Source organism: Corylus avellana, chromosome ca1 (genome assembly GCF_901000735.1).
Source record: "Corylus avellana chromosome ca1, CavTom2PMs-1.0".
In the NCBI taxonomy this organism is placed as follows: domain Eukaryota; kingdom Viridiplantae; phylum Streptophyta; class Magnoliopsida; order Fagales; family Betulaceae; genus Corylus; species Corylus avellana.
The window spans coordinates 940846-961114 of record NC_081541.1 but is presented as its reverse complement, the minus strand read 5'-3'; the positions used below and the strand labels follow the sequence as shown (position 1 = coordinate 961114).

Here is a 20269-nt window from a genome sequence, read left to right as displayed (position 1 = left end):
GTTGATGCATTGTGGTGGCATCCACCTTCTAGCCAAGTCTCAGAGACCGATAATGGCCATGTTCCCAATTAAACAGTAATTTTATTAAATAATTCAGCAGTTTCATGTGACATCCAGCGATGAGAAAATAGAAAATTGAGAACTATCAAGTCTCAGAGGGAACTTACTCAATAAATTAAGCAGATAAACAATATGATGGCAAGATTAATCAATATTGAAGTTAAGGTCCTCCAAGCACGGCATTCTCAATATCCTCTCTGCTCAATGCATAACTAAATCTCCTCTCAACATCCTTTTCAAGATTCCCAGGTCCACTCTTTAGATATCTGCATCAAATGCAATTCTCAAGGTCCAGAACAGTGATAATAATCAAATCAAAAAGTAAATTACTTTTCCAAGTTTACTCCTATTTTTCTCTCATAATCCTTAGATAGTGGAAGAGCATGATACGGTTACACATTTTTTAGCCTCTCAATATATATACTAGGGCTTGACAATAGGGTTGAAGAACTGATGCATGTTACTGAACCAAAAAGGGTCCAAACCAGAACCCCGACCTCCCCCCTCCCCAAAACACACACACATACACAGAGTGAGAGGGCAGGCTCAACCCAATCCAAGAACTGATGCATGCTGAGATTTCTGGACAATATCTGCCAGCCAACCATAAATGCAATGCAAGTGAGATCTTAGATTTCAGTCAACCCCCTTTTCTCTTAAATTTAAATGAAATAAGAAAACAAATTTTCTGCTCTCCTCATTCTCATTACATTCCCACTTGTCTCTCCCCAGAACCTTTGTCAAAAGTGGGCAGTACTACCACCAAAATTGTTCCCATTTCCTTGACAGGTATTTTGCCGGCAACAGTTCTCAGAAGATCACTTTAGTTGTTATCCATCCCAAAAGTAAATATAATTAGCGATGACTTGTAATTCCTACATTTCCACTGCATTTAAGGACAAACCATCAAATGAAGCCATGACTTTATTAGCTAATTCACAGGCCCATTAGAAGAGGATTGGAGGGCAAAATTACCGGATGACTGTCAACAATCTTATTTTTATAGACATGGGACTAATCATCTTTATGCAGCCAAAGTAAGATTGTCCAACAGTAGCAATAACAGGACACCTCTACTAGCTATATTACTTCAGAAAATATAAAAAAGTATCTGCAACCAAGCAAGCATATGATGCTTCCCATCATATCCAAACTAAAATTTAGCTAGAAAAGATTCAAAGTTGGTAGTCATGCATTGAATCTAATAAGCCACATGGCATAGGCCAAGCCACAGTAGGCATCAAACAGCATGATGCCTAGTAGCTGGACAGAGTAAATACTTACAGGGTCAAGTGGATACTTCCATGCCACTAAGCCAACAGAATTTTGAATGATAATTGCACTTAGTAACGAGTGCAGTTCTGCAAGAGGTTTCAACCAAACTCCAATGCCATTTAAACATTAATACAATTTTTTCCAATCTTACATTGTGCCTAGTATAATTAATTAGCTACACCCAGACATTGTCCCTTGTCTTAACTTAGTTTTCAACAGACAACAAATCTAATGGCAAGTACAATTTTATTGCAAGAGATCGAGTGGTCTTTCCTATCTTACATAGACATCGTCGTTGTCTAATCTAACTTGGTTGACTTGGTTTTAAAATCAATACACATAAAATGGTTAAGTGGCTAGAACTAGAGGCAGCTTGTTGGTGATTTTGTTCATCTCAAAATTTGATGTGCTACACATAGGAGTTACATGACTAGAGAAACAGCACATCGCAACCTCGTTTAACTAAATAAATTCTGTGGTTCTTATGGTTCTGTGCCCTCCCTTTCACTCCCACCCAACACACAAAGAAAATCCTAATATTCAATGCTTCAATTAGAGATAAACCTATACCTGCTAATTAACAAATGATAGGATATCAGCCGATTCACTCCAAATCTCCAGGTACCTCCTTCCTATAAACCATTTCAAACTCTAGAACTAGTCATCATCAAATTATAAAACGGAATAAATAGACCATGCCTGTGTCCGAAAAGCTTCCAACTTCAGTGCACTTAGATTTGGAAAAAGAAAAATTAGATAATATTCATATCATTTCAAGAGCAGTTAAAAAAAACGAAAGCCAGAGCAAATCTCAATCATCACATACGAATTAGGGGTTCCTTTGGTCTTGTAAACAATGAGTAATTCTAAACACTCATCTCTCATCCCACTCCAACACCATTGAGCTGATGTGGCGGCGCCCATAACCCTTAGATTTTTTCTTTTTTTAATAAAGACTAATTCAAAGGCCGATGAGCATTGCCACATGAGCCTAGTGATATTGAAGTGGGAAAAAAGATGAGTATGTATCATTATTCCTAAACGATACATGCATGCCTTAGTAGCAATAACGCAATATTAAGAGGATTTAAAAAACTAAATAGCTTAATCTTTACTCCAGTTACAAACTCATTTTAATATCTAATTAGCATCCTTCAGAAAACCCAACTTTCTTTCTTAAACCTTGAAACCCACACCACATCAAATCAATCAACCAACCAAAATTACAGAACCCCACATTGCCAAAATCATATATAAACTGATAAATTTCAGATACATAGACAGTACATAACATAGGCAAGCACGCATAGAAACACATAAATGCACAACCCAACACTATCCAACAAAAGCAGAGAAAACCCATGTTAGGAATCACAAAATCAATGCAACAAAACGAATAACCAACCTTATATAGAGGTCAGTGACATCTAGCGAGAGCTGGGCGTGCCACTCCGGCTTCTCCACAAGCCAAACGGCCCGGTCATCTTTGCTCTGGTAAAACCCCAAGCTCCTCAACCAGGCCTCAATACAGGGCAGGCTGTGAGAGTAAAGGGGCTTCTTCTTGTCCGGAAGCTTCTTCAGCCACTCGTCCTCTGGGCCTACTGAAGAGAGCTCCTCTGCCTCCTCAGATGACTTTGAGGAAACCAAAGTCAATGTCTTTCTTGAAGATTGGGTGAGGAGGTGGGGCCGCGGAGGGAGTTTCGGGAAAAGGGTAGGGTAAAAGGTGGACACTTTGGAGCGATTCTGATGTGTCGCAGTAGAATAGAGTAGTTCGCTGGTGCTAATGCTGAAGAATCTGGAGGCAGATATGGTGGACATATTTATTTTCTGATTTATTATTATTATTTTTTTATTTTTCTGTTTCGTATTTTTTTATGTGAGTTGGGGAAGTGAGAAAGTGTGGAAATTTTATTGACAGGGAGAGCAGCCAGAAATCTGAAATGGGAAGTTTTGAACTTTCAAGTGAACTGCGCTGAATTTCATTATCTACTTCACTCTTTGAGTTTGGGGGAGATTTTGGGCTGTGACCATTCAGACCTCAACTAGTGTGTTCGCAGATATTCAACGGTGATGACTAAGGAGTTGGGTGGGACCCCCGATTTACCCTTACGAAAAGAGGAACCTGATAAAAAAAAAAATTGGAGAAAATTGTCCCAATGTCCTTCTTAAAATTTAATTTCTCTCAATTTAGTATATTTATCCTTCAATTGTTTGTAATCTTATCATTCCGTTAACATTTTTCAAAATATCTTTATTTGTTTTAAAAAAAAAAAGAAAATATTGTAAATATTTAGGCGTTAGTCAGAATTTAACAGTATTTACAAAAATATCCATGCATGCGTCAATCTTTGCTATATATATATATATATATATATATATATATATAATGGGGGTATTTGAAAATTTTGTTTGAATTTAATGAAAAATCCTAACAGATGGAGGACATTGAAAAAACATTAAGAGTTCAATATACTAAATTGAAAGGTTTTAAACTTTATAGAAGACATTGTAAAATTGGTGACAATTTAGAGAGAGTAAGTGAAATTTTTCATAATTTTTGTCATTTCATTTGTCTGTGTTTGTTTATGGAGAAAACTAAAATGAAGGAAAACTTACAGATTTTCAAACAATCTAAAGACTCTTGGATAACATGTCGGCCGGGAAAAGTCTTTTTTTTTTTTTTTTTTTTTTTTGGGGGGGGGGGGAGAGATGCTTGAGATAACTAACTTAGGAGTTGTGTGTCAATTTTTAACACGATTTATTAACTCAATATAAAATTAGTAAATTAGAGTTAAGAGGTCTGATTTATTTAATTAAATTAGTTAGATTATAGTTGATCTATATAGTTTTATAATCATGTTTTAGTATTATTCAAACTTGACATGCGACATTTAGAGCTGATAATTTTTTACATGACTTACAAATTTGATAGGAACTCAACACAAAATTAGAGAGTTAAGATTGAAGGGTTTAATATGTTTAATAAAATAAGTCGGATTAAGATTGACCATTATTTTATATTCCTATCTCAACATGGTTCAAACCTTACATAAGAACACGAATTACCATTCTTAATAAGGAGCTAAGTGGGATTGCTATTTCATAATCAACCAATGAATCATTATATTCTTTTGTTAATTGATTCAATGGTTGAATTATATAACCAGCTGATGTAATGGGCATGTCCTCTCTATAGAAAGCAAGGGAGCCTCACATCCTAAGTTCAAGCGAGCAATAATTTAATGGGTAGGGTTTGGGGTGTAGCCCAATTGCAAAAAGGGCAAAAATAACTGATTATTATTTATTAGTGTTAAATAGAGTAATGTTATATACCATTTTTTTATCCTCTTAAAGTTGATGTGGCTTTCAAAATTATCATTGGATTAAAATTCAAATATAATTCATTTAAAATTTAATGGTGATTTAAAAGCTATATTAGTTTTAGGAGAATTTTAAGATGATAAAAATATGGTACCTAACAGTACTCAGTTAAATATTTATTAGTATCTGGATTTGCACATTTTTATTTGTTTGTACTTGGAGTTTAAATCTTATCATAAATGGTAGTTAACTTACATGTGTTATCACAAAGAAGTGCCACGTGTCTTAAAAACTAAAAATAATTAAAAAAATAAAACCAAAAAAGAAAAAAAAAAAAAAGAAAAGGAAAAAAAAGAACTTCGGGTGGGAAAATCTTCTTATGCCGTTTATGACCGGATTTGAACCTTAGGTGAGAAAAAAAAAAAAAAAGAGCAAACTTAAGTACTAATAAAATATTTAACCCTATTTATTAAGAAAAAAACAGAATTTTAATTATTACACACAAAAAAGTATTTTATCAGAATTTTTTTATAGACATAGGTTTGTTTTGTGGGGAGTCGGACTTTGACCTTTTTTATTTGTACTGAAAAAAAAGAAAAAGAATAAAAAAAAAATGGGAAGATGACATGAAAAAAGGTGACCGATTTGCTAATATCTAACTTACGGGGTTTTAGGATTTGGTTGAGATTGTATTTGAGACGTTTAAAAGTGTTTTTAATATTAGAAAAATTTGTTTGAAAAAAGTTGTATTTGTTTGGTAAAAAAATTAAAAGCATTTTTAAGAGTCTGAAAAACTTAAAAATGATCAAAATATATTTTTAGCAAAAATTTTAAAATGAAACTTTTACTCAAAAGTTATTTTTAATTTAAAAATCTTATTTCTCAAATACAATTTCAACCAGTAACTTAATGATTATATAAGAAAGGTAATTAGGATGGAAAAGCTTCACTCAAGTCTTAAAAATCAAAATGAAAAAAATGTTGTCGGTTTCCGCCAACTTTACTTTCCCGCCTAAAGATCTGTGTCTCTCATCCAATTTGCTTCTCAGCTCCAGAAACGTCACCGTTTTGCTTTCTCTCCCATCTTCTCCTCCCACTATTTCTCACGGCGCACGTTAGCACTTTACAGCCTCTGCAAATCCACCTATTTCAGCTCCAGACTGCCTCCCAAACTCTCTTGGTTCTTCTCTCCCGGCGCGTGTTACCGCACTGTCTCCCGCCGGCGCAAGTTAACCACACAGTCTCTCTCTGTTTCTCTTCAATGGCACCGGACCCAGACCCAGATCCGAATCCCAATCGAAACGATCCGATCACAGACTACTCCAAAACCCAGCGCATAGTCCTCCTCATAGACCTAAACCCACTCCTCCACCTCTCAGACCCAACCCCATTTCTCATCTCCCTCATAGCCTCCGCCAAGACCCTCCTCTCTTTCCCTCCTCTCTCTACCTCCCTCTTCGCCTTCAAACCCTTCCTCTCCTCTCTCTCACCCCTCCTCTCCTCCTCCAAACTACACTCTTTTGTTCCCAGCTCTTCCCTCTCGCTCTCCTTCAATGACTGTTCTACGACCCTCCTTTCTCTGTCCAAGATGCTCGATTTTTTTCATGCCCACCAGGTTTTCGACCCTTTGCCATTGTCGCCGCCCCAGGCTTCGTGCCTTGCCGCGTCGATGCGCCAGCTCGTGCACGACTACGCGTGGGACCCGGTGGTCGACGAGTCCATAACGGGTACGCTTTTGAATTGTAATGAGAATGGTTCTGTGGTTGTTGGGTCGAATTTGGTTGTTTTATTTTCGCCGGTTTGTAGGTCTATCAAGGGTTTGTCCGAGTTCTTGAATGTGGGAATTGAGGACGCGTGTTTGAAAGATGTGGGTTTGTTTTGTGAAAAGTTTCATGGTTGTTTTGAGAACGTGAACGTTGCGTTTGTTAGCAGGGATATTGGGTTTAGTTGGGTGGATGTTAGGTATGAATTGGAAGGTGATGGTTGTAAGGGTGAGGTTGATGGTTCTGGATTGAAATCAGGGTCCTTTTTTGTGAGTGGGATTAGGAGTTTGGGTTGGGGGTTTTGCTCGACCGATTCGATTGTTCTTGGTTCTGCTCTTGTTCCCTTTGGGTTGATTTATCCAAAGATTGCAATTTCATCCAATTTTTTCAATTTAAATGATAGTTGTAGGAAACTTCACGCTCAGTTGAGTCTTGAGATATTAGATGTAAGTGCAAAGACGTTGGAATGCAAGTGCTGTGATCTTGAAATGGTCGATTTGAAGATGTCATCGAGAAATAGATGTGATAATTTTCTGTTTCCTCCAGATCTCATGAATTCACAAGCAAGTGGTCGTGAACAGAAGAACTTGTTTTTGGGACTCTTTGGTGATGGGACAGTAAAGCTGCATATTAAGGCTGTTCAGAGGTACAGTGAGTGTGGAAAATTTGTGGGTCATTTAGGTGATCCAATTCTCGTGTGTGAATCTTTGGGAGACTCTAAGAAAGACCAGAAAGAAAGTTCTGGTGATTTTTTTGCAGATAGGGTTCTTGACATGCTAGCCATGGAATTGTGTGAGGCTGTGCGGAGAAAATCTAGACCCATTTGGCAGATTCTCTTGAGTTTTCTTTATAGGGAAGGCTACTGGGCATTGATTTCTGTTTCGAATGGCAATGGTGATTCACATATGGGAATTCTCAAGCCTTTTACAGTTTCTTCAGCTCTCCTATGTATTATAGAAGATGGAGTTTACCGTCCAAACATGCCAAGCGATTTTGGTGGAGCAAATATGGCTCAATTTGGTACGAAGATGGACAATGAGATTTGCAAAGCCAATGTAGATTTGAATTGCTCCAATGGGTTCATAGATTCTCTGGCTGGGCCTTCACCATCCAATAAGTTTGTAACACTAGGAGATGGTAACAGGAAAAAGAATAAGAAGAAATTAAATATGCTTCAAGGCCTCACATGGAGTGCCTTCTGCAAGACTGCATTTGAACACTCTGTGCAAGACTTGGGAGATGTTTACTTTGCCAGGGAATGTTATAACTCAAAGAAGTTGAAATTTCTAAAATGTTGGATGAAGCAGATTAAGAAATCTTCTTGTTGTAGTCTAATTTTACAGGAAACGTCCAAGCCATGTCAGGATATCCAAAAAGAAATGGAAGATAGGTTGACTAAATTTCATCAAGGAAGTGAACAGCCAGTCTCTTCATCTGCCTCAGCTGGAGAAAAGTTTTTGACTAGGATACAGGATGAAGCTGCTCTTGACTTTCAGTCAGAAACTTCTGAAGCTTTTTTCAGTAATCTTTCCAATAAGATCCAACAAGGGCTTGAATCTGAAGGAGTAGACTTGGGGGATTTGGCAGAGCGGCTTGTGAACTCATCCATATATTGGTTATATCAAAAGTGTGAAACTGAATCCCCTTCAGAGAGCCAAACTCTTGAGGTAAAATCTGATGATGCTTGGGGTAGCATAGTTCCTGAACTAACAAAACTTTTACTCAGGGAGCCCAAGGAGTTGGTTGCAAAGCACAAAAATAATGTTCCAGCCTTTCAGGCATCTGATCCAGGATGTACTGGATTTGCTTCAAAGGATATAGTTAGAGAGTATCCTTTTTTTTTTCTTTTTTTTTTTTTCGCTGATTCTGCATCACCACATTATTGATCTATTAAGGTGAACAATCTGGCTCCTATTGTTTTAACATTTTTTTCCTTAATAAGTTCAAGATATGAAATGCAGATATTGTTTCGGATGGAGATACTGCGATCAGAGGTTGGAGCAAGTATTGGAGAGTCTCTGAAACAAAAGTTTGTGAAACAAATTTGCTTGCTTTTAGATACCATTCAGTGCCATCTGGAGGGAGGCTTTTTTGGTGATTGGAGCCTTGAAAATTATGTAGGAAAGACTATAAAAAGGAGGTACATGTGTCTACAAATCGATAAATCAACTGTTTCAGAATGATTTTGACATTCTATAGTATAGTGCTTTATAGAAAAACATAGGTTCTTTGTGGAGCCTAGAACAAGCAATGCCAATTTATTGTTTGGAGCTATACCAAATGCATATTTCTGGTGCCTGCTCTTCCACCTTTGTGTAGGATATTATTGTTCTTTCTAGGAACATGTTCTAATACCATCTGTCCCACTTTTTTTTTTTTTTTTCTAAAAAAAGATTGACCAAAAGGAAGAAATAGAAAAGAAGAAATGGTTTAAGAATTCCAAATAGAGTGAGTCTGGCTTGTATTGTTATTACAGGGTGCTGCTTTGCAGATTATAGGCCCACTTATACTATCATGTATTTCTTGTTTTATTGAATATAGCATACACTTATATTTTTCATAACAAGCTTTTTATATTATTAATATGATCTTTGAAATGGATGGAGCGTAGATACTAGTTATTGACTTTTACCTTTACTATCATGAATTGTTTCTATTTAAAATTACAAGTGCAAACATTTGATTATTACTTGAAGATGAAAGTAAAAGCAGAGGGATAAAGTACTATTTGAATGCCAAAATTTCAGGTACTGTCTCACCCTGGGAGACGTTGTTCATAGGATCTACACAAAAATGGATTTGTTGCTCTTTGCTGACGAGGATAAATCTGCTAATCCTTCATTCAACAGCGAGGATAGCAATCAATCCTGGAGAGAAAAATCAGATAGAGATGAGATTGGTGAAAATTATGGAACGAATGAACCGGTGTCAACTGAGGCAGAGTCCCTTCAGCTGCTGCAAAATGAGAATGGAAGCCCCCAGGGGATTAAACAAGAGGAGCATGCTCACAAAGTAATGGAGGCTCAGAAGAGGAGAGAGAGGGCTCGGAGATTTGCATCTTTCACCAGTTGGATGCCTGATTTGCAGAAAGTTTGGGCCCCAAAGCAGCCAAAGTTGATGAAACAAAAGTCGGATCCTCTCCGGAAGCTGTCAAAAAGGAAGCAACGCCGAAGGGTAAGCTATGACATGGTATGTGAGACTCCTATGACAGGGATCAAACGTTCATGCTCACGAGTGAGCAGCATTGATGATGAAGACTACCAAGACTCTGGAAGTCAATCAGGCGGTTCTGTATCTAAGGCTTTGTTTCAGGATGACTGATGTGTGGTTTTCACACAGAAATTGTGTGAAAATACTAAAAGACTTAATAGCAGCTAGCTACCAAGTATTTGCAGATTTAACTCGGCAAGCCCACTTGAAATTGCAACCAAAAGTGGTAAAGTGGTTGAGATCAACAGAGTTGTATTTTGCCGTTGATTGTAAATTAATTTCACATGTTCTTTTCTAGTTACTTTAACATCGATATGCTGTATCACCGAGCTAATTTTTCATTTGCTCAGTTCCATGTATTTCAAACCCTTGTATACTAAAAATAACACAAAAAATGAATACTGTTCCATTCCTTTTTTGTACGTGTATGTAGTAGTATAACACTTATTTTATATATTTATTTATTTTACTTTGTGAGATTTGACGAACCTAAGCAAGTCGTTTAACAAATTAAACACTATAGTCCCATTAACAATAATTTCTTTTGTGGTGAAATGGGTTAAAAGCTATACTCCTATAGAGTAATGTGAGGTACCCGCTTTTTATTCTTTTAAAATTTTCTTAAAGTTGGTGTGACTTTTAAAATCATTATTAAATTTTAGATAAATCATACTTGAATTTTGATCTTTTGATATTTTAAAAGTCACATCAACTTTACGAGAATTTAAGAAGATAAAAATATGGTTCTTAGCATTACTCAATCTTATAACCTCTATTTTTTTATTCTTATTTTGTTTAAAAACTTCATTTATCAAAAATTTTATATGGCGCTTTTTGTTTTTTTGGTTGAAAAGTGTTTTGTTAAGCATCCGAACCCTAATTTTTAGGTTAATACCATTTGACAATGTTGACATTCAGAGTCTGGCGACTGGTGCATCCATCATTTGATGAGAAGTCCAACCCATTGAACTGTTGGGACTGATAGTAGTAGGCTTAGGAGGACGGCCTAGAGGATAATAACATCCATTGAGGACGATGGACCTTGGATACGCCATTTATCATACATGTGAATCCAAATCTGTAAAACCAGCTTCCCTGTCCACGAACCTCATTTTCTCAAAATACCCAACCATTCATGAAGTCCATCAATCCTTTTTCCCGCCATTTTTCAATTGCCAGACAACTGCAAAACCTAGTCTCGTCAACCCAGAAAAGCACAGCTCTCACGGAGGAGTTGTGCGGTAACATATTGGACCAATGCCCAGATATCAAAACCCTGAAGAAACTCCATTCCAGGATCATTGTTGATCAACGTCTCCGTTCAAACCCTTCGCTTGGCATCAAACTCATGAGGGCTTACGCGGCTTACGGGGAACCCAGTCTCACACGCCAAGTATTTGATGAAATTCCTGACAAGAACGTTGTTTTCTTTAATGTCATGATAAGAAGTTATGTAAACAACCATTTGTACTGCAATGCTCTTCTTGTTTACAAAACCATGGCTAACCATGGATTTGAGCCTGATAATTATACATACCCTTGTGTGTTGAAAGCATGTTCTGGGTTGGATGATTTGAGGGTTGGCTTGCAAATTCATGGTGCTGTTGTAAAAGTCGGGTTGGATTTGAATTTGTTTATCGGCAATGGTCTTGTTGCAATGTATGGGAAATGTGGTTGTTTAGTGGAGGCTCGGCGAGTTCTTGATGAGATGCCAAGCAGAGACGTGGTTTCCTGGAATTCTATGGTTGCTGGGTACTCACAAAATGCACGGTTTGACGAGGCATTAGAGGTTTGTAAAGAAATGGAGGTGTTGAGGCTAAAACCAGATGCTGGTACAATGGCTAGCCTTTTGCCAGCTGTAACTAACACAACATCTAATAATGTTTCATATGTTAAGGACATGTTCATGAAGTTGGCAAAAAAGAGTGTGGTTTCATGGAATGTGATGGTGGCAGTGTATGTTAATAATTCAATGCCTGGTGAAGCGGTCAATTTATATTTACAGATGGAAGAATGTGGGATAGAACCCGATGCAGTCACGATTGCTAGTGTTCTTCCTGCTTGTGGGGATCTTTCAGCTCTGTCTCTAGGTAGACGGATGCATGAATATGTTGAGAGGAAGAAACTTCGACCAAATTTGTTATTGGAGAATGCCTTGGTTGACATGTATGCTAAGTGTGGAAGCTTACGAGATGCAAGAGAAGTATTTGACAGAATGAAGTTCCGGGATGTTGTATCATGGACCTCAGTGATCTCTGCATATGGTCTTAATGGGCAGGGTCGTGATGCTGTGGCACTTTTTGCAAAAATGCAAGACTCAGGTCTGTGTCCGGATTCTATTGCCTTTGTTTCAGTTATCTCGGCTTGCAGCCATGCAGGACTGTTGGAGGAGGGTCGATATTACTTTAAATTGATGACTGAGGAGTATAGGATAATTCCAAGGATTGAACACTTTGCTTGCATGGTAGATCTGTTAGGACGTTCTGGACAAGTAGATGAGGCCTACCATTTCATTAAGCAGATGCCAGTGGCGCCTAACGAGAGAGTTTGGGGGGCTCTCCTGAGTGCCTGTCGGGTGTACTCAAACATGAATGTTGGGCTTTTAGCTGCTGATCACCTTTTTGAACTGAATCCTGAGCAGTCGGGTTATTATGTCTTGTTATCCAATATATATGCGAAGGCTGGTAGATGGCAAGACGTAACAACTATCCGATCAATAATGAAGAGTAGAGGAATTAAGAAAATGCCCGGCATCAGCAACGTTGAGCTCAATCATCAGATTCACACCTTTCTTGCTGGTGACCAATCACATCCCCAGTCTGAGGAGATATATGAAGAGTTAGATGTATTAGTGGGGAAGATGAAAGAATTAGGTTATGTTCCCGAGACTGATTCTGCTCTACATGATGTGGAGGAGGAGGATAAGGAGTGTCATCTGGCAGTTCATAGTGAGAAGTTGGCTATTGTCTTTGCCATACTGAACACCGAGCCTGGGATGCAAATTAGAATTACCAAGAATCTCCGTGTTTGTGGGGATTGCCATATTGCAGCCAAGCTCATCTCCAAGATAGTTGAACGTGAGATAATTGTCAGGGATACTAATCGTTTTCACCATTTCAAGAATGGTATTTGCTCATGTGGTGATTATTGGTGAACCTTCATTGGAGTACTTGTCACTTGCACTGTTGCTTGGAGCTTCTTTAGGCCTTTTGTCGATAACAGTGATTCTGAAACTGAAAAGTCTTTAGATCATGAGATCGTGGATGATTTTGGCTGGCTGCAGCTGTTATTCTTGACCTTTACATGATCACCAATCCTCACCCATGTAATGATCTACTGCCAGAAACCTGCACTGTCTAAGTCCTGGCATCCATATTTCCCATATTTTTATTTCCTATCTGGATATATGATCAAGTGAATCTGTATATTGCGGTCTGAGTGATTCTAATTTCTCAGGGGCAGTTTCTGACGATGGCAGAAGTAGAATTCATAAACTTTGCGTGAGACGTGCATGACTGCAATTGGGTACAACTCCAAGTCAAATACCAAAAATTGGTCAGAAATCAGAGTTATGGTAACATGTAAGCTTTTTCCGGGTTTTACAGATCTGATACTCTGTTCTCCATTGGTACAAATTTTCTATTACTTGAGTTTGTTTAGTTGATGTTTTCTATCATTATAAGCAAATTTTCCTATTTGATTCTCACAAATCCTCTCATTGATATCCATCTAAAGTTTCAGAGCATATCAAGCATGGTTGATGGTTCAAATTCTACTTTGTAAATCAAAAACTACTGCGTAAACCATGCGAGTGTTTGCACCATAATATTGTCTTTCATGGTTTTGTTTGCCACAAATTGTCCACCAAAGTGTGAAGCAGGCCAACTTTCTGAACGATGAATATTATTCTATCCATTTTGGAATTCTACACTTCTTACTTATCAATCTTTTGCTCTTTCTTTTCTTCAGTCAAGAGATGTGTATCATGGAAAACTGGAGCTCATGAAGACTAGAGAATACATGCGGCCGAAGATTCTTCTGCTGGTTGCGTAGAAAACTGCTGGCTTTTCTCTTCTTCGTTGAAATTCAGTCCAGCTGACTGCCTTATGGAAACCCCATCTCTTGCACCTGACCTTGACTATCAAATTTAATTAAGGGTAGATAGAGCATGTCAACTCAACGAACATGTATGCGAGATAGATGCCAGAATACAAAGAAGCATTTCTCCTAAGGTCCTAACGTTTTGCAGTTAAATAATGATGGCTGATAAAATGTGAGAAAAGAGCATTTGAATTCAGATCTTTATTATTTTTGTAGCCAAGAAAATGATTATAATTCTGCATCCTAGATTTCCAACTATTTTGCTTGCTCATTCCATCCTAAACACTATTTTCATCCATATATGTTGAATTGCAAGAATTCTAATGGGATCCGGTGCATTGGCTCTGGGGTAATCGTAGAGGTCATTATGAGTAATTCTAGAAGTCCTTCTCGCGTCACTTTTGTGTTCCTCTAAAAATGATGTGGCTCTTAAAAATATCATTTGATCAAAATTCAATAATGATCGATCACAAGCCCAATAGTAATTTTAAGAGTAACATCATTCTTGGAGTGACATAAATGGGACTTGTAGTATTTTTCTATCATCATTCGAGCTAGAGAGCTAATATGTTTCATATGTGATGATGCAAAAGGATTGAGATTTGGTGGGTATTGTACCGCTGCAGTACATTTTATTTAGTAATTCATTTTAAATAAATAGTTCAAATCGTGATGGCTAATTAAAAAAAAAAAAAATCAAAAAGAGGTGGCTAATTAAGTGGCTGTTAGGATGGTTAAACCACCTCATGTGGTTAAAAAGGGTGATTTGGTCAACAAAGCAACGAACCTTTTGATGTGTCTTGGGATTTGAACTTCACCTGTGCTCGATCTGGAGTGTCGGATTGTTTACAGAAATTTTTGTTTTTGCCAGTTATACTCCATTTGACGAAGCAACGAACCTTTTGCTGTGTGTGTCGGGATTTGAACTTCGCCTAATGCTCTGGAGTGTCGGATCGTTTACAGAAACGGCAAATAATTCAGGCTACCAACAAAACCATTCTGGCTGCCAATGCCAGCCTTAACTAAAGTAGTATGTGAACGAATCTGTCCGCAAAAAAATCTCTATATATAGAGATGATTTATTGGAATTTTTTTTAGGGGAATCTTTCATATCCATTTTTTGAAAAAAAGATAAAGTTTTTACATCTGATAAATTATAGCTTAAGCATATGAAGTTACAACGTTATAGAAATAAACATAAAAATCTTACAACAAGTCCTATCTATAAATTCAATATTCGTTAACCCATGTCCAAACTTTAATTATAGAACAGATGTGCTACATGCAGACTCAATTTAATATATAGGTAATCCATATTCCCAACTTTTATTTTTTCAGCTATGGGAGTAAAACCTTCACAGAAACTAATCATCATCGACCAAAAGCAAAGATAAAAACTTTCACCCCAAAATCGTTTATGAAAGTAGATTTAAAGAGAAGTTAAACCCTTATTAAAAAAAAAAAAACAACAAAAACATAATAAAAAAAGCCAGCAGATAGCTACAACAGTCGGGGTGAGGGAGTTGTAGCGCACTGGCCGGCACGTGGTGGGTAAGATGGAGCTATTTTGCGCTGATGGACAGCGCGCTGAGGAGTCGCGGAGCACAGTGGGTCGTCGCGTGGTTGAGCGAAACCAATTGAGGAGACTACATCTAGATTTGAAAAACTAGATTTAAAGCCTAACAGATTCCGGGGAGGTGAAGAGCGACATGACATGGTGGAGGGCGGACTGAGGCAGTGCAGCATAAGTAAAGGAAAAGCCGGAGCAACTCGTTGGAAAAACCAAAAACATAAACTGAAAAAAAAAAAAAAAAAAAAGGAGATGGGGAGGGGAGTAGGAGGGAAGGGAAAGGTGTTTTTTCTCTCTAGGTTTTCTCCTGCCTAGGGCCGGCTCAAGTTAAAAGGAATTTTTTTTTTTTTAAGATATCTAAACGACAAATACCATTTATGTTTAGGTGTAAGCTAGGAGACAAATGAGAACTTTAATCGACAAATCACACATGGGTGCCTTAACTAATTAATGTAGTATGAGAAGGAATCTGTCAGCAAAAAAATCTAAAGAAATAATTGATTTACAGGATTTTTTTTTAAAGGATATTTAAACGACAAATACCATAATGTTTAGGTGTAAGGTAGGAGACAAAGGAGAACTTTAATCTACACATGGTGCCTTGTGATAAACACCAAAGCAAGCTTAGCGTAAGCAGTGACAGAATGCCTTCAAATTTATACCTGAATCAAGGTAGACATCACTATATATATATATATATCATAATCATAATCATAATCAAAATAAGGCTAAACCAACGTGACTTTTATCCCCTTTAATCTCTTGTTGGGTGTTGACCAATAATGACTCCTACACATGATCAGAATTGGATCTCATAAACTCCCTCTTATATTTCTATATATATGTTTGATAATGTGTTTTAATTTAGGGTTGTGTTTTTGTTTTTGGTTGGGACTCGGGATGTTCTGATAATGACATAAATATGAAAAATATCGTTTTGTATTTTAGGTTGTTGGTTAATGTTTTTGTTTTCAGAACAAAATTTTATTTTTAAGAATCATAGGATTGATTACTCTTGGTTTCTGCTTTATTTTTCTTGGAAGCACAAGTTCTTTCAGGACAAGAGATCGATGGTTGTGTCTCATACAAGGGATCCGAAATGGATTTAGTGATGGAAGTTGGAAATGGTGCCAAAGCAAAAGAGAAGATGTCTAATATTGTTTATATCTCAAAAGGAAACCTTTACCTTATAGAAGTGCAAAATAAGCTCACAACAACTGACATATTTTGATTCTAAAGTGACTGCATTATACAAATTAGGATCATCACAAAACAACCGATCATCGTTTTGATGGGTATATAAATGGATTGGATAGGAGAGTTGGTAATGCAGTTAAAATGATTAATCAAAGTATGCCATAACTAGTAAATTAAAGCATGAAATATGAAGAAACATTAGTCAAGCGTTACACCTACGACAGCATGTTTTTTCTGGAAACAAGAGTCCAAAGAAAGAAGGCTTTTCTGATATCATACTACCTCTGATCATGCATGGCTTCTATTCCACACGCATTCAAAAGGCTATGAAACTATATATGCAATTTGGAAAGAAGCATACAAGAGTGATATTGGTTCGGCTCGTCTCAAAGCTTTTGGTGTGAAGGCAGAAGATGAGCCGTACCAATATCACGCCTTGTCTACTTCCCCATGAGGAATATTGTCTTCTTAGAGCTTTTCTGATGTCTCACCTCCCTATGCTGGGAATGATGGAGCTTCCTTCCTACATATATAGGCTGAAAAGGGTTTTTCTGGACCGATCCGGCCTGTTGTTAATTAATGGTGGGAGATTTATCACGATCAAGATTTAGGAATATATCCCACTATCAAACCTTTTTGTAAAAAGCTGCATAATGCAGGAGGAATAATTATTTTCTTGTCATTACACGAAAACTAACTAGTATGAATTAATAGTATGCCAACATCACCAAATTTCTCAGAAATGCACGTGATATAGTACTTCTATATATATAGTAGTTATTGAATCTTCAAGGCAAACATGACGATGCACCAGCTATATTTTTGATTAATACTATCTGGGGTGGGAAATGATTCTGAAATTTCTCTCTTGTCCCATATACTGGGGGAGGGGGCTATTTTAAATCTATTCGATAGTATTATTATTTCTTTATTTGTGATATATAGTAATTATTGAATTCATAGACTATAGTGATACTTTATCTTCTAAAAAGGTGTGGGTTTCAAGTTTCAACCCACCATAGATGTTAAGGATTCAATTATAGCCAAAAGAAAAATATTTTTTTTTTCTTCAGTAAATCGTCCAATAAAATCTCTAAAATTGTTTATAGCAGCCTTAAAGTATTATAACTTGATTGCCATCGTATCGTTGAATATATTCTAATTAATTGCTTGAAAACGTAACTAAAGCTCCCCCATTGACATATTCCAAATACTTTGAAAAGCCAATATATTTGGAGATTTGCTTAGCTAGAAAAGCTAAAGGTCCTCCCATTTAAGGCATTAATTTTAATTTGGATTAGACATATTTGGAAAGCATAATTAAAGAGAAAACACAGATCGTTGAGAATAAAATTAGTCATTTTAAGGGGTTGCAAGATTATGTGATAATTAAACATGCCATTCACGCAGGCCAATTTAAAATTTTGGAAAATAAAGCGTAATAAAGCTTCTTGTTTCTTCACATGAATAAACATTTATAAATTAACATCTGATCATCATAGAAATTAGAAAGGGTTGTATTTAGCATTAATCTTCTTCTTCTTCTTCTTTTTTCCTGAGTCCATATTTGTTGCAATTTAAATTCAATATCCTATCCTTTTTTATTATTTATTTTTATAGATAATTTCAGAGCCAGGGACCCATATTAATTTGGGAGGTCAAAACTCCCACTCCATCACTCCATGTCTGCTTTTAGGTCACGGTATCATTGTAAGTTTCTATATAGAAAGTTGACTTATAGTCCACGCCTTAATTTACATGATAAGGATGCTTTTAGAAAAAACTGTTACTATAAATTAAATTACAAAATAATCTTATGACACGCGAGTAACAAATCAATTACTATCAAATGCACCTTTTTGGATTTTTATACATTATATATATATAGTTTAGATTCAAGTAATTATAGTACACCTAGTGTTATTCTTTTTAATGTCACATAACTCACTGATTTTTCATTGGATTAATATTTTGTCAAGCCCAACTTGAATTAAATATATATGATCTTGAGAGAGAGAGAGAGGAAAAAGAAATAAAAATATTAAAAAACAAATATAGAGGAAAAATCCATCTAGTTGAGGAGAGTGTCCACCTCTCAAGCTATATGATTGGGAATATAAGAGAAAGAGTAATGCTATATATCTATACTATTTGAGATATCGATTGGCAGTACTATATATAAGCTTAATTTCTGTTCCATTATGATTAATTACAAGCAATGCCATTAATTGATCTTCAATTGAAGTGTGGCTTTTAAGAATTATTTATTTAAGAAGAGAAATACCATGTTAATTTACTGCTTAATTAATTAATTTGATCCAATTAATTAGCCAGGGCCAGTGTCATCTCTCTCTCCCTTTCAACTCCAACAGTCAATTTGCAAATATCTTTGTCGTAAGGTTTAGGTCTTCTCCCATGTGCCAGACTAATAAGGCCAAGGCTGCTTCTCAAGTATTTATCAAAACCTTTTCAATCGCACCTCTGTCTCTTTCTCATGGAGGGCGGTTTTATCCACTTACGCAAAGCTTAGTGGTTAGAGCTTCGTGTTAGCTAGCTGATGTGGTATGCTTAATTTGGATTAATTAATTTAAATTACTTCTATCGTGGGCGGCGGATGTACGTTGCGGGGTGGGGTTTCTCCTGAAAGGTGGATTGGGGTTGCAGGGAACATCCCATGCAGTAACCCACGAGACGCTGTCGCTGTGGATGGGGGAAATCACCAAAAAAAATAATTTGTTGGGAAATCACAAAAGCATTGAAGCAATCAAATAATCTTTTTTTTCCCCTTTGTTTAAGACAGATGCTTTGGCTGATTGGCTCTCTCTCCCTCTCAGATGCTTAATTAATCAGTACCACTAGTTGTTCTTTCTTTTCTCTCTGACTTTAAGGAGTAGACGTTTCTGATCGAACTTATTCTTTATTCACCAGCCGACGAGAATTGAATTACATGAAGTTAATTTGTTTGCCTTGGATAATTGCAATTTGGTTTCCCTACATTTATCTTCTATAACAAGTAACATAAAAAGTCCTCATAAGAATTGACATGAATGGTGTCCAAATTACTAGAACTAATGCTGTATGCTACTAGCCTACCATAGCATAAATATGCATGGTCCAAAAAGCAATTTCCAACCTTGATAGATTGGCTTCGATCGCTTTAGGCCCTAATTAAGTAGTTATAACAATTTAGGTTACCAAACAACACAATTATTAAGCCAAACACTGCCGTTAAAATCACGGCCATATATACTCAAACAAAGCATTAAATAAAATCAACACGACGATTTGGTGATAAAATTGAAACCTTCTGAAGAATGCACACTTCAAAAGTATGTAAGACAATAACATAGGTAGGGCACCCTATCCCAATGACATCTACTATATAAGATTTATCTTACAAACAGTCAACTTACAAAACCTTTGTAACCCAATACTCAATTCGTAACAACTATTTCACCTTCCATCGAAGTGGCTCAAGAATTTCTGGACTTTTTTTACAGCAATTAACTTCACAAAACAAACCTTTGCTGTAACAAGCCTAGAAAAATGCTAAGCATATGTGCACTATTATTCAAAAAAAAAAAAAAAAAAAAAAAACTAGTTAATTTGAAGATTTCTTGAAATCATTTATAAACCTCAATCTCATAAAGTAAAGAACCAATATGAGACTAACACCCATTAATTAGCTCCTTTTATAAATTATCTACTCTATGTAGACTATTCATGTTCCCAATTTGGGACAGAATTTTGGTAACTAAAAGTTTTTATGTGG

General features: G+C 36.5%; 3 protein-coding genes across 4 annotated transcripts; 2 read left to right on the top strand and 1 right to left on the bottom strand.

Moving 5' to 3' along the window:
- Nucleotides 1–61: 61 nt before the first annotated feature.
- LOC132167121 (uncharacterized) lies at nt 62–3292 on the bottom strand. The gene is made up of 2 exons (XM_059578020.1): nt 2741–3292; nt 62–326 (listed from the first exon to the last, which is right to left on the bottom strand). The coding sequence occupies exons 1-2, from the start codon at nt 3151–3153 to the stop codon at nt 221–223; spliced, it is 519 nt and encodes a 172-aa protein (XP_059434003.1). The 5' UTR covers nt 3154–3292; the 3' UTR covers nt 62–220.
- Nucleotides 3293–5636: 2344 nt separating this feature from the next.
- On the top strand, nt 5637–10038 carry LOC132167118 (uncharacterized). Its single transcript, XM_059578016.1, has 3 exons — nt 5637–8247; nt 8368–8559; nt 9167–10038. Exons 1-3 carry the CDS (start codon nt 5918–5920, stop codon nt 9738–9740), a joined length of 3096 nt encoding a protein of 1031 aa, XP_059433999.1. The 5' UTR covers nt 5637–5917; the 3' UTR covers nt 9741–10038.
- Nucleotides 10039–10554: 516 nt separating this feature from the next.
- On the top strand, nt 10555–14006 carry LOC132167119 (putative pentatricopeptide repeat-containing protein At3g49142). 2 transcript variants are annotated; one of them, XM_059578018.1, is made up of 3 exons: nt 10555–12954; nt 13086–13210; nt 13599–14006. In XM_059578018.1, exon 1 carries the CDS (start codon nt 10765–10767, stop codon nt 12781–12783), a length of 2019 nt encoding a protein of 672 aa, XP_059434001.1. In that variant the 5' UTR covers nt 10555–10764; the 3' UTR covers nt 12784–12954; nt 13086–13210; nt 13599–14006. The 2 variants fall into 2 exon arrangements, with proteins under 2 accessions (XP_059434001.1, XP_059434000.1); XM_059578017.1 differs by having other exon boundaries at nt 10555–13210.
- Nucleotides 14007–20269: the final 6263 nt, after the last annotated feature.

Bases quoted from the DNA above. Each gene is read 5' to 3' on its own strand.
- LOC132167121 (XM_059578020.1), bottom strand. From the start codon at position 3,153: ATGTCCACCATATCTGCCTCCAGATTCTTCAGCATTAGCACCAGCGAA. The intron at 327-2,740 runs GTTGGTTATTCG...CATTTGATGCAG, and splicing joins GTCACTGACCTCTATATAAG to ATATCTAAAGAGTGGACCTG.
- LOC132167118 (XM_059578016.1), top strand. From the start codon at position 5,918: ATGGCACCGGACCCAGACCCAGATCCGAATCCCAATCGAAACGATCCG. The intron at 8,248-8,367 runs GTATCCTTTTTT...AATAAGTTCAAG, and splicing joins TCAAAGGATATAGTTAGAGA to ATATGAAATGCAGATATTGT. The intron at 8,560-9,166 runs GTACATGTGTCT...CCAAAATTTCAG, and splicing joins GGAAAGACTATAAAAAGGAG to GTACTGTCTCACCCTGGGAG.
- LOC132167119 (XM_059578018.1), top strand. From the start codon at position 10,765: ATGAAGTCCATCAATCCTTTTTCCCGCCATTTTTCAATTGCCAGACAA.